This window comes from Cordyceps militaris (assembly GCF_000225605.1).
Source record: "Cordyceps militaris CM01 unplaced genomic scaffold CCM_S00006, whole genome shotgun sequence".
In the NCBI taxonomy this organism is placed as follows: Eukaryota; Fungi; Ascomycota; class Sordariomycetes; order Hypocreales; family Cordycipitaceae; genus Cordyceps; species Cordyceps militaris.
Window position 1 is genome coordinate 275,494 of NW_006271974.1, and position 15,401 is coordinate 290,894.

General features: G+C 57.0%; 7 protein-coding genes across 7 annotated transcripts; 3 read left to right on the forward strand and 4 right to left on the reverse strand.

The window, feature by feature from the left end:
* Nucleotides 1-2,168: 2,168 nt before the first annotated feature.
* CCM_07374 (uncharacterized protein) lies at nucleotides 2,169-3,254 on the reverse strand (the record flags this gene model as incomplete). Its single annotated transcript, XM_006672515.1, has 1 exon — nucleotides 2,169-3,254. The coding sequence occupies one exon, from the start codon at nucleotides 3,252-3,254 to the stop codon at nucleotides 2,169-2,171; it is 1,086 nt and encodes a 361-aa protein (XP_006672578.1).
* A 547-nt stretch (nucleotides 3,255-3,801) lies between these two features.
* On the forward strand, nucleotides 3,802-4,449 carry CCM_07375 (uncharacterized protein; the record flags this gene model as incomplete). Its single annotated transcript, XM_006672516.1, has 1 exon — nucleotides 3,802-4,449. The coding sequence occupies one exon, from the start codon at nucleotides 3,802-3,804 to the stop codon at nucleotides 4,447-4,449; it is 648 nt and encodes a 215-aa protein (XP_006672579.1).
* Nucleotides 4,450-4,566: 117 nt separating this feature from the next.
* Nucleotides 4,567-6,218, reverse strand: CCM_07376 (Cytochrome P450; the record flags this gene model as incomplete). Its single annotated transcript, XM_006672517.1, has 2 exons — nucleotides 4,567-5,743; nucleotides 5,806-6,218. The coding sequence occupies 2 exons, from the start codon at nucleotides 6,216-6,218 to the stop codon at nucleotides 4,567-4,569; spliced, it is 1,590 nt and encodes a 529-aa protein (XP_006672580.1).
* Nucleotides 6,219-7,338: 1,120 nt separating this feature from the next.
* CCM_07377 (alcohol dehydrogenase, putative) lies at nucleotides 7,339-8,568 on the forward strand (the record flags this gene model as incomplete). Its single annotated transcript, XM_006672518.1, has 3 exons — nucleotides 7,339-7,454; nucleotides 7,478-7,716; nucleotides 7,796-8,568. The coding sequence occupies 3 exons, from the start codon at nucleotides 7,339-7,341 to the stop codon at nucleotides 8,566-8,568; spliced, it is 1,128 nt and encodes a 375-aa protein (XP_006672581.1).
* A 738-nt stretch (nucleotides 8,569-9,306) lies between these two features.
* CCM_07378 (uncharacterized protein) lies at nucleotides 9,307-10,104 on the reverse strand (the record flags this gene model as incomplete). Its single annotated transcript, XM_006672519.1, has 1 exon — nucleotides 9,307-10,104. One exon carries the CDS (start codon nucleotides 10,102-10,104, stop codon nucleotides 9,307-9,309), a length of 798 nt encoding a protein of 265 aa, XP_006672582.1.
* Nucleotides 10,105-11,668: 1,564 nt separating this feature from the next.
* CCM_07379 (U-box domain containing protein) lies at nucleotides 11,669-12,644 on the forward strand (the record flags this gene model as incomplete). The annotated part of the gene is made up of 3 exons (XM_006672520.1): nucleotides 11,669-11,757; nucleotides 11,822-12,395; nucleotides 12,471-12,644. The coding sequence occupies 3 exons, from the start codon at nucleotides 11,669-11,671 to the stop codon at nucleotides 12,642-12,644; spliced, it is 837 nt and encodes a 278-aa protein (XP_006672583.1).
* A 457-nt stretch (nucleotides 12,645-13,101) lies between these two features.
* CCM_07380 (Hsp90 co-chaperone Cdc37) lies at nucleotides 13,102-14,686 on the reverse strand (the record flags this gene model as incomplete). The annotated part of the gene is made up of 3 exons (XM_006672521.1): nucleotides 13,102-13,272; nucleotides 13,344-14,612; nucleotides 14,666-14,686. The coding sequence occupies 3 exons, from the start codon at nucleotides 14,684-14,686 to the stop codon at nucleotides 13,102-13,104; spliced, it is 1,461 nt and encodes a 486-aa protein (XP_006672584.1).
* Nucleotides 14,687-15,401: the final 715 nt, after the last annotated feature.

Sequence of the window (15,401 nt, forward strand, 5' to 3'; positions counted from 1 at the left end):
TGGGTGTAGAGCGAAGAGTACAAAGAGACGGGTGCGCGATAGCGCGGGAGAGAGCGTACCTTTTGCAGCGCTCAAACAACGGCCTGTGAGAGGCACTGTACCACAGCTGTGCTACAGCGCTTTGTAGGTCCGTCGGCGACCTGGGTGCAACTGTAGGTCGGACGCTCGCTGTTTTGCGCGTCTTGCTGCGCGACCGTCGCAAATGCAGACCACTCAAGTCACACGTCAAAAGAAAATTCAGACGCGGCGCAACCTTTCCACGTATGATTCGACAATGACGCCGCGCTGGTTGCGATGCAGACAGACGACGCAGACTCACCCGTTTCCTGTTGCTGGTGTTTGATGCGTGTTGCAAAAGAGGGAAAAAAAGGCTTGCCCACTAGTCCAATCACCCGTGTAGGTCGTACGGTACGTACCTCCTAGTAATAGCGGTACCTAGTACAGAGTAGTAGCGACACCAACACACACAGCCCAGCCTTTCGTTTTCTCCATCGCCTTGGCAAAGTAGCAGATACCTCTGCTGCGTCCTATTTCTCCTCTGCAACGGTGCTCCATCACGGGCCTAGCCCCCCCTGCCGCGCCTCTACGCTAAGCTCTTTTGGGGCTTCCACGCGCTGTACGCCCACCGTAACTGGTCCGGAGCTGCAGTAATTCCGCTTGCCGCAAACCCTCGATTGGGGTCTCGCGATCTAGGAAACCCAATACTGCCTTGTACTAGGTACAAAAGCGCCCCACCCACAAGCTCAGAACTGGTGCGCTGCTTTAGCAGATATGAGCCCTCCTGGGCAACAAAGTGATGGGTGACGTCCATGAGGGCCGCCGAAACCCGTGCAAGGCGTCAATGCTGGTAGAACTGAATAAACATGCTTTCTTGTAGCTAATTAATACATCATTAAATATTCTCCTGCCTCTCTGCTTGCATCTCCCACCGCGCATTGATCTGCTCTCATCGACGTTTCATCGGCAAAAACCCTCGCCGTCAAAGGCCAACGCGAAGGAATCGACCCAAACTAATATCGATCAGCAGCAACTATCGGCACAACAAGCCGGCGCGAGAAAAGTATAAGTCTCAGACTTCCCATAACCATAATAAATCGCAAAATACTTTTCATTTACGTAGGTTAGTCCTTTTGACCCAGAAAATAGCAGCTTTGCTCCACCAAGCACCAATTCTCTCGGCTACAGGCTGGTGTCGTGTCACTAAGCTGCAATACCGTACCTATGTAATTGATTACCTTTCATACTAACTACACTTTCCCCCCGGATATTGAATTTTCAATCGATCCCTCTCGTAGAAAGATACATCCCAGTCTCAGAAAAGGGGGGGCTCTGCACCGCCCACTGCAGTCAATCGTCACGTGTGATCCTGCAGCACAAATATCTTTGCGGACCACGGGTTACTATTTATCTTCATTCAAGTGTGACAGATGAATTTTTCTTCTTCTCCCGGTTTCTCTTGTCCAATTTTATAGTTCGTACCGATAATGCTAGCGCATGAAGCCCTATAGTGATCCCGCCGCGCACAAACTCGACCCAACAAGCAGAGATTGGGCACTGCATTATTGGAAAAGATTGTAAGAATATTGAAACCCCTGATACTATAGTACATAGATCCGGGTGAATCATGGCGTTGCGCCACCGTCTCTTTTCTTTTTTTCAAGTCCTCTCTGTGTGACACATCGTGTGACAATCCAATACGTGGCGTCCATACGCGGCTCCAAGTGCGTCCGGTGTGCAAAAATGCTGATTTAGAATGTTGATTTAGGATACTGATGTAGAATGCTGATTTAGAATGCTGATTTAGGGTACTGATTTAGGATAGATTTAGAATGCAATGGCTTTGACTACTTAGCTTTGGGTACGATGCTTTCGAGACTAGCGAGCGCAGGATGTATTACCCTGTACCGCGATCCAGGGAATATCTTCACGGCCAGCGCTGGTATTAACATTAAGATAACCATTTTTACGGGCAGCCGTGGGGACGAGGTGTCGAGTCGTAACGTTTTTCCCCGATTTCTATCGTGTCTATCGTGCCAACCTCTTCTACCGCGTTCTATTTTTCCCTACAAGCGACTTCAATGTGGTAACCAAGCTTCGGAGATTGCGCAGTCCGTACAGAACCAGTAAGGGTGCCCAACAGATCTATATCGGTTCAAAAGAGACCCCGGTCACATACTACTCGACAGCGTAGATGCGCTGCCATTACCCCTGCCCCTCTTCTTCCTCTCCATGCCCAGCCGCACCGCCAGCGTCCGGCGCCGGGCCTCCTCCTCCTCGCCTCTCCACGTCCGGCCGTGCAGGTGGCGCAAACACGAAGTCGCCCCTTCATCGGGATGGTACAGCCACGTGGCCCACGCCCGCCACTGGCCGTCCTTCATCTGGTTGCGCGCGTCCTGGCCGACCGTGTCCTCGATGAAGGCGCCGCGCATCATGGCCAGCCGCGACGGAAAGACGCGCGCCAGGTAGTGCGCCGTCGCGGCCACGTGCGGCTTGTCGTGCCAGAAGAACATGGGCGTCAGCGGCACGGGCGGCACGTCGGGGCCCGCGGGGTAGGCGCCGGTGAGCGCCAGGGAGGCTTGGCGGAGCGCCGGGTACGGCATGACCTGCTCCGATATGGCGTACGAGGAGCGGCGGCCGGAGGGCAGGCAAATGTACTTGATGGGGCGGGCATCGGCGCTCGAGGCGGCCGAGGCTTGCATGGCGCCGAGCAGGGCGGCGACGGGAATGTCGCGGACGAGACTCCAGTCATGCTGGTGGATCCAGACGTACGGCGTGCGGACGGCGCGCAGGGCGCTGCGAACGGCGAGGCCGAAGCCAAGACGCCGGCCGTGCGCCTCGATGAAGCGCACGCGGCCGTCTTCCGTCGAGGAGATGGTCAATGGGATGGGAGGCGTGTTGGGGTGTGGCGCGCCGTACTCGGCCTCGCTCGCCGTCCCGAGCAGTGCCGTCGTGGGCGTGGCGCTCTTAGCAAACGTCTCTAGGAAGAGTGTCTTGACATGTTCCTTGTAGGTGCTGTACTTTTGCGCCGTCTCTGGCGTGACGTAGCCCTTTTTCAACCGCGGCGTGGCTGTGACCTGCTCGTACGTGTCCAGGACGACGACGACGGGGCACTGGAGCAGCGCCTCGCAGTGCGTCTGGAAGGACTCGAGCACGGCCGAGAGCAGCCCGGTCGAAGGGACCGAAGGCGTCGGCGAGGTGGTGATGACGAGGGTCAAGAGACTGGATACGGCGTCATGCCCGGAGACATGGCTCATGTCCAACGACTTGGTCGGTTCGTGGTGAGGAAGAGGGCAAACGAGCCGTCAAGTTGGTGTAAGAGGGAAAATTTGGGCCTAGAGATTTGTTTGGTGGCGGGGCTGTGGCTGCAGGCGCAAGGCGGTGCAGCGGCTCATACCGCCAGGCTGCAGGGGCAGACAAGACAAGGGAAAGACGAGGAAACGATTGCAAAAACAAAAGAGAAGAAAAATACAATCTGATCGGGAATTACTGGAAAGGTTACAAGTGACATATATCTGGCAGCTGTTCTTCGGCGTACAACCCCTACCCGGCTGCCCACACCAATTGGAATCCGTGGACCTGGCCGCCAAGAGTAAACTTCCGGCCCAGAGCCGCGGCTGATCTGCAAGTATCCATCCGTACTGGTATATATTCTCTCCTCGGCCAACAGCAGCGGGCATTGCATTGTCGACTTGCAATATCCTATAGCAACATACCCTCACTCTACCATTGTCTACTCTCCAGGGACCCGACAGCTTCTCTGCTAAATCACCTACCTCTAGCTTGCCCCCCCCCTCCCCAGCCATGCCGGACCTCCAGTCGGCGCGGCTGCTCGACTTTATCCGCACCATGCCCGTCGACCAGGCCGGCATTGACTTCTTCTCCACCATCCCGCACACCAAGGCCTACCTCGAGCCCGCGCGGGACCTGCTGCCGGTGCCCTTCTACAGCCGCGCGCCCAAGGTCGACGGCGCCGACACCTTTTTCGGCGAGACGATCAACTCGCGCGACACCATCCCGCACGCGCTCCTGCTGCTGCGCGGCGACATTGCCCGCCTCGCGTACAGCTTTGACGACCGCGGGTGCCGCCCGGACACGGTCGCGCTCGTCCAGCTCGGCACCAAGCTCAACGGCTACCGCGACACCACGCACGGCGGCCTCTTGGCCGCCCTGCTTGACGAGGTCGTCGGCTTCAACGTCGACGGCCTGTGCAGCTGCGTCGAGGCGCAAGAGGCCCCCGCCGCCGGGCCGTCCCGCAACCGCCTGTACACGGCGTACCTAAACACCTCGTACAAGCGGCCCGTGTCGCCGGGCGTCTACGCGGTGGAGTCGCGCCTGGTCCGGCGCGACGACAGGAAGTGGTTTCTGCAGGGCCGCATTGTCGGCGCCGAGGGCGCCGTGTACACGGAAGCGGAAGTGTTGTATATCCAATCAAGAGATAGCGTACTATAGAGCATGCAATTTCGTTCAAATCAAGTAATCATTATGAGAATATGGTTCATGTGCTAACATCCTGCCCCAACGATACGAGAGAGGCTTCCCAGTTCCCGCGCATTTACGGTGAATATATTACTCAACTCGGTCGGACGCCTCGTGCAGCCTCACCAGCGTCTGTATTGGCGACGATGTGAGGGTTAGGTTGGACTTGATGGTCGGCGACGTGTCCAGGTTCTCCATGGCGTCGTACTTTTGCACCAGGCGGACGAGCACGTACGCGGCCTCTGTGAGGGCAAACTGCTGGCCGAGGCAGATGCGCGGCCCGCCGTTGAACGGCAGGTACTCCCAGCCGAACTTTTTATTCTCCCAGCGCTCCGGCTTGAACTCGTCGGCGTCGGGCCCCCAGAGATCCGGCCGGCGGTGCATGACGTTTGTGCTGTACAGCACGTTGCAGCCGGCGCGGATGTATATGGGGGCCTGGCCGTCGTCGCCGCCGCCGCGGGGCAGCGTGGTGTCGCGCAGCGCGTGGCGGAAGTTGGTCGGCACCGAGGGGTGCAGGCGCAGCGTCTCGGACAGGACATGCTGCATGTACGCGCAGGCCTTGAGGGACTCGAACGTGATGCGCGACGTGTCCGACGCCGAATAGGGCCCAAAGGCGGCCAGCACGGCGGCGCGCAGCTTGGCGTACACCTCTGGCTGGCGGGCGAGCCGGAGCGTGGTCCACCCGAGCAGGCCGGCCGTGGTGTCGCGGCCGGCGAGGAGGATGTTGAGCAGCTGGTTGCGGAGCACGTCCGGGTCGCGCGTCTCCTTGACCAGCTCGTTGAGGAAGACGTAGTCGGTGCCGTCTTCCTCCTGGGCGAGGGCGGGGGAGCGCGCGAGGGCGCGCCGCACGTAGTAGTCGGCGAAGCGGCGCACCTCGGCGCAGGATTGCTGGAGCGAGGCCGGGTTGTGCAGGAAGTAGAGGTTCATGAGGAGGAAGCGCTGCGTCATGGTCTGGTTGGCGTTGTCAAACGAGCGGCCAAAGGAGGACCAGTCCTCGATTTCGTCGGCGCTTCCCTTCTCGGTAGTGGTTCTCTCGGCGCGGGGACCGCCGAGCACCTGCGTGTTGACACTCTTGCCAAAGAGGAACTCGGTGGCGGAGTCGAGCGTCAGGTTGAAGAAGAGGGGGACGAGGTTGACATCCTTGGTCCAGCCGTTGGCGCCGTGCTCGAACCGGTTGAGAAGATGCTGGACGTGGATCTCTTCGACGTGGAGATTGGAGATTTGGGTACGGGTAAATTGAGGGCGCAGGATGGCTCTGGAATGTTGCCTAGGATGAACTTTCATCAGCAACGCCTTGGGCATGTATGGATCGACTCTGGATTGACTCACCAGTCCTTGCCGTCCGACGTAAAGATGCCCAGCCCGAGAAGCGGCTCCAGGATCTTCAACCGCATCGGCCCCAAGCCAAAGTCCTTGAACTGCGTCGCGAGTAGGGCCTTGACGTTCTCCGGGTCCGTCGTCATGAGTAGATCCCGGCCCAGGTTTGGCTGAGTAAACGTGGACCGGCCGAGATCCTGGTGGGTGGTGACCTCGAGATTGAGGAACTCATTGTCCTGGAGCGCGCGGAACGCCTTGTACGTCTGGTCGACGCTGAATGGGAGCTTGCCCTGGCGGCGGTACACGGGCCCGCACCCGAGGGCGCTCGCGCGCCGGCGATGCGAATACTCGATCCAAATCTTCTGGAAAAAGTAGAGGGCGGCGATGCCGGCGGCGATGGGCCAGTACGCGAGTAAAGACGGCATAGTGTTGGGTAAGCGTTTCGTGGAAAATAGGCCAATATACTTTTTTTTTGGCTTGTGAAAAATCCGGGGATGGAGCTGGGGTATCCAACGCTAATTATAATGTATCGACCGGACCGAGCATGGGATATTAGCAATCCTCTGGGCGTTGATGGCTTTGGCGGCTCCGAGCGGCCGGAAGTGGCCTGTTCGGGGCCAACTAACGGTGGCTGTCTGTCGGCTACATGATGCCTATTACCAATAGCGCTCCTTCCACAAGCCAATGAACCGAGCAGCAGCCGGCTCTATAGGGTGGAATGTATGTGTGTGCCCAAACAGTCCATGGCGGCGGACTGGCAAAAAGGCTATCCCAGCTCCGTCTGTGGGTTCAAACACTCAAGAGGCCCCGACGGCAACGGGGCCATTTTTCGGCTCGTGGGGGGGGGAGAAGGGGGAGGGCTGACCAGAAGTGGCCAGCGAAACAGGAAACATTTATAAAACAAAGGACCGACCACATGCGAAACTGCAATACGCGCCCGCATCGAAAGGGTACGGGGACACGCACAAAGCCTGGTCCAATGATCTCGGGGCTTCGGGCGCCCGTGGGAATGCGCGACCGTACCGCCTTACTTTGCCCGTTATTCCGTTGCACAGTCCGCCTCATCCGCCTGTGATCAAAGCGCCTGTCCGGGTCAACTGTTTGGTCCGCACCGCCGATGGAGTTTTTCTTCTTTTGCGGGGTAAATTTGGCGATTGCGTGAGGCGGGTTGGGGCGGGCGACTAACTGATAATACGATGACGGGCCTTTGCCCTGTTTTCCCACCCCGCACTAATCCATTGGCGTCCCCCGATCCTTGTAACTTTTTTGTTTTTAACCTCGTTGCACGGCGGTCTTGTCTTGGCTGGGGCGGGAGAATGACGTGTGTCTGCCTTATTAGCGAAAGCGGGAGGGTGAAGAGGGGAGAAAGCTGGTGACTGAATGGTGATGCCCGGCGACCGGACTTAATGGCCACAGCTTCCGCACCAGATAAAAACAGACGCTACGTTTGCTCTCGATAAAGAGCCCAATCGTCTTTTTTTTCTATCAAGCCTATTCAGAGCATCAAGAAAAGCGACCACAATTCAAAGCAGCAACTAATTCAACATGGACATCCCCGCAACGTACAGGGCAGCCGTGTATGATGCGCCAGGCACCATCTCGACCAAAATTGTAGAGCTGCCCACGCCCGAGCCCGCCGAGGGCCAGGTGCTCATCAAGCTGTACGTGCTGTTTCCGAATTCAGAGAGTTCTCCCTGCTGACCCATGACCCTCTCAGAACACACTCTGGTGTCTGCCATTCCGACCTGGGCGTCATGACACGTTCGTGGGCGCTCCTGCCGTTCCCCACGCCCAAGGACCAGGTCGGCGGCCACGAGGGCATCGGCGAAGTCGTCAAGCTCGGTCCCGGCGCCGAAAGTGCCGGGCTCTCCCTCGGAAGCCGCGTCGGCGTCAAATGGCTCGCCAGCGTCTGCGGTGAATGCGGTACGTGACTGACCACCTCCGCATCAACCCCCCCCCCCCCCCCCCCTCACCTCCTATGCTAAGCAACCTCCATCATCAGCACCCTGCAAAGCCGGACGCGACGGATGCTGCAAGAAGCAGACCATTTCCGGCTACTTTTCGCCGGGCACGTTCCAGCAGTACGTGCTCGGCCCGGCGCGGTACGTGACGCCGATCCCCGACGGCGTGAGCGCCGTTGACGCGGCGCCGATGCTCTGCGCCGGCGTCACCGTGTACGCGGCGCTGATGCGCAGCAAGACGCAGCGCGGCGACTGGGTCGTCATCTCGGGTGCCGGCGGCGGCCTCGGGCACCTCGCGGTGCAGATCGCCAGCCGCGGGCTGGGCCTGCGCGTCGTGGGCGTCGACCACCCGAGCAAGGCGGAGCTCGTGCGCGCGTCGGGCGCGGACCACTTTGTCGACATGACGCAGTTTCCGCGCGACGACGGGGGCGAGGCGCTCGCGGCGCACGTGCACGCGCTGTGCGACGGCCTCGGCGCGCACGCCGTCGTCGTGTGCACCGCGTCCAACGTCGCCTACGCCCAGGCGCTCGGCCTGCTGCGCTTCGACGGCACCCTGGTGTGCGTCGGCGTGCCGGAGCACACCCCGGAGCCGATTGGCGGCTCGTTCCCGGCCAAGATTATCAACGCGAGTCTCAACATTGTCGGCTCGGTGGTCGGCAACAACGAGGATGCGGCCGCGGTCCTGGCCCTGGCGGCCAAGGGCGTCATCAAGTGCCGCTCGCACGTCGTCAAGCTGGACGAGCTGACGAGCACGTTTGAGCAGATGCACGAGGCCAAGCTGCAGGGACGCGTCGTCCTCGATCTGTGGGCGTAGATGCGGTGCGGCTTGGCAGTGCTGAATCAAAAAGGCAGTGCCCGAGCTGCTGTCAGCGATGTATCATGATGAATATTTTCAGTAGCTCTTGTCAATATCAGTATATGAGATTTAGCGGGGCCGTTTGCGTGGAGTGAATGAATGATGCCAAACGAATTGGCTGGCCTGTAGTAGATATTGACAGGTTGGGCCATCAAGGTTGTGGCACCTGGGTGGTTTGATCCAGCTCGATCGCCCATTCCACCATTTATTATGCACAAGTTTACCAGTTTTATAACCGAATAGCCATGTTCTTTAACTTGATAATTATGGAGCATGTTCCTTCAACCCTCATAAACTCGAGACGAGGTCTGAGGTCACGAGATGCATTGCTCCTCAGTGCCAGAGCCCCGGTCCTGTCTTGAGCATTAATAGTACAAGAAAGCAAAAGAATGGCTCTCTGACACTTCTCCGCATCGAACAATTACATACCGTTCATGATCGTTTCTTTTGAAATTTGTGGTGTAGCAATAACCACCCGGTCTGAGGCAATATGACTTCTCCGACTGTCTATGCCTGTCACATGCTTTGGCACTGCCCGTGTGTCTGCTCAACCGCGTGTCTGTCCAACAATAACCTGGCACACAAAGGTGCAGAAAGGAGCAATGCATCTTGATAAATGAAACGCTAATGATATGCAGTGTTACATCAGACACAGAAAACCCAGCCGTAACTAGCGGACGCGCCAGTCACAGAGCCCTAGATGAACTGCCACCGCAGCGAATCTGGAAAATGAGGCAGCAGCTCCTTGAACTTGCGCTCAGCCGCCTCGACATCCCGCACACGAATCGTCAGGCCCTGCAGGCCCTCGTCCTCGCCAGCGACGACCCGCACCGCCGGCCCGCCCCTGTCCCCGCGGTCCATGGCCATGCGGCTCCACGTCTCCGCCGTCTGCGGCAGGCGGCAGCGGGCCGATGTCACAATCAGGGCCTCGACGCCGGTGATGCCGAGGGGGCCGCCCTCGCTCCGGGCGAGCTGCTCGCCGGCACCCGCGCGCAGCGGCCACTGGTCGGCCGTGTAGTGGCAGAAGAAGGTGTCGAGGGTGTCGCCGCTGAGCTGTGGGAGCGCGGCGCGTGTCCAGAGCAGCTGATCGCCGGAACCGTAGAAGCTGTCGTCGGCATCCATCTCAATGTCCCGCGCCGCGGCCCAGGCCCGACTGTCCTCCAGTGTGGACCCGGGCGCCAGCGCGACGCCGTAGGTTGGGATGAACGGCAGCGCAGTGCACGCCGTGTCGACCTGCACGAGCTCGAGGATGAGGTTGCCGAGCGACACGGCCCCGCTGGCTAGGCCGTCGGCGACGGAGCAAAAGGGCCAGGCGACGGGCAGGCCGGCTTTTTCGACGAGCTCTTGATGGACGACGCCGGCGTTGTGGACGCGGAGATAGATGTGGTCGATGGTGTGGAGGGCGGTAGACATTGCGACAGGTGGATGTTTGGAAAATGGAAATATGGTTGTAGAGATAGTCGGACGAATGTGATCGATCCACAGCGAGCCCATGGTGTATTTATATGTTGCTGGCGTTGGCGTAACTAGTTGACTTAGACGGTTTGCTTGCTCGAGTTTGATGAATCGTTTATCCGATTGGGTTTAGCGTGGCGATCCAGAGTCGTATGCCCAATGCGGTTTAGCAGCTCAGCTAATGCCGGCAAGGCGTGTCGTCGACGCCAACTGAAACTCGTGCCAGGAGCTTCAAGCCGGTACCGGACGATCAGTTCTTATTGGGCAGTCCGTTTTGTGTTTTTGATTTACACAAGGCTGAAATGACTGCGGAATGGAATGCGCTTCCTCGTGGCGGACCAGGCAACGTGGCATCTGCGTGGGACGGACAGGCTGACTTCCAGTTCAGCGGGCGTTCTGGCACCACATGGCGCACCCCGCTTCGAAACAGTGTTGTCGCATCAACTTGTTCTGATCGGTTTCCGATACAGGCCGCGTTTGCTCCCTGGAACGGACGGGCGCCGCAGCGTGTCAGACGGACAAGAGCAGCGGACAGCCAAAATGTCTGAGAGGCCGGTTTGAGGGCCGACCCGACAGGGCTGAGCGCCGACTCTCAGTCGGGCATTTGACTTCCAATTGACCCCTCAGTGCGACGGTCGCCGATCATGCTCCGCTAGTATATTGTATGCACTCCTGATGCTGGTGTGGCAGGGCATCGATAGTCGTACTAGACAGGTTTGACAGACTTCCAGTAAGTGCCGAGGAAAAAGTCGCCGACTCATCTTGGGCCGCAATTCGATATGGGTTGTGTGATTGTTTGTTGCACCATTTGTGCGTCTGTGATGGCGCGTCCTGCTTGCACTGGCGCCGCGATGCGCTGCTCATGTTGCCGGATAGCCGTAAACAAAGGATCGAGAGCTCATGGCGCCTTCGGAAATACAAAGAATCTGTCCGTGATTCCTAGAAGCTTGACTGACAACGGCGGCGGGCGCACCAGTTTCGTTACCGGGTCACGACGGCAAACGCCCTGGCCATTTGGGTCGTGGCCTTTTTGGTATCTGCTCGACCGGTGCAGAGCTAAACTGTATCGTGGTCGGAGCTCTGAGAGAGTAATACTCGGGTGTGAATAGCTTCAAATTGCCACGGACACAGTTTATCTCGGTGCAACTGGTCGTAGCGTAGGGGACAATGCTTCTAGAAAGATCCGTCCAAGCCATCGCCGCCCCGAAACCGCGATTTCTCAGCTTTGGCAGCTCCGCCCCCACCACAGTAGAAACCCAGCTCTGAATCAGGGTCCTTGCCGCAAACTCCGCCTCCCAGATCACTCACTCCTTGCAACACCACACCTCGCTGGAAATTCTGCTCCTTCATCAGCATTCCTTTGCTTTGGATGACGCATCCGAGCTGCCGCCAGCGATTGGAGACTACCTCGCTGCCATGTGCTAGCAATTGCCAGATACGCCACCTATCAAGATAAGGCGTTCGTTGCCCCCCTACTAAGGCACCACAGCGCTCAAATTTGGTGCGCGGAAGCCTGCGTGCTGTACGCCGCAGAGATATCGATACCAGCCAAACAACATCTACATATATAGGTATATAGTATCAAATCCAGCACGACGACACCATGTCTCGTGCCCTCGAGCTCAAGGATCAGGGCAATCGCCTTTTCCAAAGTAAAAACTACAACGCCGCCGAGAGCGTCTACTCACAAGCGTATGCTATTGTCCATCTGTCTTGGCTCCCTGCATGATAACCACATGTTGATATTTTTGCGCAGCATCATGGAGGACCCCAAAAACGCCTTCCTCTACACCAATCGCGCCATGGCCCGCCTCAAGCTCGACTACTGGGACACGGCCGTCGCCGACTGCCAGTCTGTGCTGGCCATGGCCTCGGCCACGCCCGACGCCACCATGAAGGCCAACTACTACCTGTGTCAGGCACAGCTCGCCCTCGGCGAGCCCGAAGCCGCGCTGACCGCCGGCCTCGCCGCGCACGCCGCCTACGCCGCCGTCAACCACAAGTCCCTCGCCGCCGTCACCACGGCGGTCCTCCGGGCGAAGAAGCTGCAGTGGGAGAAGCGGGAGAGGAAGCGTGTGCGGCAGGAGCAGGATTTGGAGCGGGACGTGCTGCGGCTGCTGCGAGCGGAGCGCGAGGCCGACGTCGCCGCGGCGGTGGACGTTGGGGACGAGCTGGAGCGGCAGGCGGTGGAGGAAGAGGCCCAGGCCAAGGAGGAGCGCTTGACGGCGGTGTTTGAAAAGTCGAGGCAGCTAGGGGGGCAGGGGTTGCGCGAAGTCCCAGATTGGGCGATTGATGATATCTCGTTTGGCTTCATGGTGGATCCGGTCATGGTGAGTTGAAATTCCACGGTTCCATGGCAGTATTTGGAGAAAGGTTGCGCTGACGCATGACCGTCTGGTTCTCAGACGAAAACGGGCAAATCGTACGAGCGGGCATCCATCATGGAGCATCTCCGACGATACCCCTACGATCCGCTGACCAGAGAACCTCTCGTCGCATCCGAGCTGCGTCCAAATATCGCTTTGCGGCAGGCCTGCGAGGCGTTTCTCCACGAGAATGGCTGGGCTGCCGACTGGTAGTTGCCCCTGCTTTTTTGTTTATAAAGGCTTCAAGACGGGATATCTCGCTTTCCTTGTACTGATTCCATGGTGCATAATACGTACCTGCCCTCCTTCTGGTATTGCTGAGCATCTGCATTCTCGAATAGCTCGAAAGCGTACAAGCTCAAATTTAGCGTATTTTCGCACTGCGCCCCGCGTCTTCCATGTATCCGAGGAGCCGCTACAGTAAGGCTGGCAGTTTCCAGTATGCACGAGAACCCGATTTACCCTTGTTCGCAGTTCGTCGTGTCAGTACCAGCGCCACAGTAGACACTGCGCGGCCGCATTAACCACTAAAGGCCCGCAGTGGGAGTAGATGGAGCTGCTGTGAGCTGAAACAGTAGCTGATCTCGTTCTGTTGTGGATTGCCCTGGATTTCGCAAGAGGGAAAATTATATGGCAAGCTAAAAAGGACGGCGAGATCTTGCTTTGCGAATCACTTCTGCGCAGGGTGCTTCTCCAGCACCCCGTCCAGATCCTCTGCCTCAATCTCAGCTCCAGCATCTTTAGTGTCCGCCGCCGTAGATTCTTGAATCTCTTTCAAATGCCTCTTCCCTTCCTCCGTTGTCGCATCGATGATCTCTTCCTCGATGTTCAAGCAATTGGCCTATTTTTGTTTTACGAATGCGAATAAGTAGGCTGTAATCATAGCAAGTGAAATGTAGATGAATGACTTACCTCGCCCAGAAGATCTATGACCTGCTCAGCCTCTACCACGTCCATGACGCCAAGCACTTCGTTTACCCGGTCGATCAAACCACTCTCTAGTGCTGCTTGCATGTCGGGTGCCAGCTGCTCGAATATGACTCTTTCTTCACTACCAAGTTCCGGGACACGAATCTGGATTTCCGTGCCAGGGTCGACAGCTCGTATCTGAATTTGCTCCACCCCTTCGCTCTGCGCTTTTCGTTGGTCTCTGGCCAGCTCACGAATACGCTGCAGTTTCTCCGCGACATCCTTGTCAAAAAATTCGATTGATCGGTGCCCCGGTGTGGTCATCCGCTTGAAGAAGATGTTGACACCATCTCGTCCAAGCATACGGCAGCACTGAAGCAACATTGCCTGATGTACATATTGCAGTGGTTTGGGGCCGTCTTCGTTCTCAATCGCTGCATTATAGGCTTCAATCAAGAGCCCGTCAGTTTCGCGTTCTTCGAGAATTTCCGGATGAGATAGAATGTAGGCATGACTAGCTCGATAATTTGAGGATTGGATCTCAGCGAAGGCCAGAGCAGCAGGCGATGCCAGTAACCCGTCTTCATTCTCCGGTAGCGCGATCGATGAGCTGCTATTCGATAGGCCATGTAGGTCGTAGTCTGGATTCAGCAACTCCGGTGATGCTGGTAGCTTCTGAGATCCTTGCGCGATTGCTTTATTTAGATGAGAGCTATTAAACCCGGTGCGGTAGCTTTCACTCGTGATCTTGGTCGCTTTTTCCGCTTGCAGTTTGTCAAGCCTACCTGCTATATCCTCTTGAACTTCTTGAATGCTTTGCAGCTGGACGCCAAGCTCTTCCAAAAAGGCATCGTTCTGGAGATGCTGATCGATGCGTCTTTCATCTAAATTCCGCTTTACTTCGTCCAGAATGCGAAATATCATGTTGGAGTAGGTCGGATTGGGCACGTCAACGAAAAGGCCTTCCGGTGGCGAAGGTGGTTGATCATTCACGTCGCTAGCCATCAATTGCATAGCTGCTTTGAAGGCAGCATCACTCGGGCTTCCGGGTGGCGGTTTGCCAGTCGTGTGGGTCTTCATTAAAGAGATCAAAGAAATTAGGCGTTGTGAGAGCGTCTCATTTATGATGCGCTCGTATTCGAGTGCTTCGACTTGGCGTTTGCGCTGCTCTCTTTCGGCGTGAATTTGGTTCTGCTTTGCTCTGATGAAGGACCGTTTATCAACATTGGGATGAACCTCGATGTCCGAGTCATCGCTAAGTTCCAGACTGTCCTTAATACTGCTGTCAGTATTATAGCAACTACGCGTTCTGGAGAAGCGCTTACCCATTTTCTATAGTCAACCATGTTGATTTATTTTGTTAGGAATGGCTCTTGACGTGCAGATAACATGATGCTACCAACAGGAAGGCGGCTGGGGGAATGATTGGGGAGAAACATTGTCCCGCCCCGGATTAGCAAAGGCTTGCAACATCCTCGAGGGAAAATAGTAAGGACCCGTACGTTTCTTATAATTACCTTGGGTCGTGAAGTATTAAATTTCATTTAGCTTCCTATTTACCAGCCGTTATCCAGTCCATGCCTCGTCTACTTTAGGCAGTCATGTTTGCACACGCCGTACGCGCCGTGCTACCAACAGGGCTGTGATACGGCCATTCATTTCGGACTGCGATGCACTTGGGCCGACGTGCATGTACGAGTGCGATGCACTTGGGTCAAGTTGCTATCATCAGCCTCAGCCTGATGCTGTCGGGAAGCAGGCAGGATGCATGCTGGTGGTACACACAAACCCTCCTCCCGTCATGGGTAGTAAGGGCGCACCCTCGGTCTCTGGTCCAATTGAGAACTGGAAACTCTCTTCGTATTAAAGCAGACACTTGGCATGGTGAACGGCTCTAGTCCGCTTATATGACCGCGCGCATAAGCAAAATATCCATGGACATTTCGTGACATGCAAGTTATAGCGATCAAGAAGGAGTCGCGTGATACCTCAACGACTTTCCTAATCTCGCTGGGTAATCCGTGGGCCAATCAATGCCTATATCCATCCTCATTTAATGGA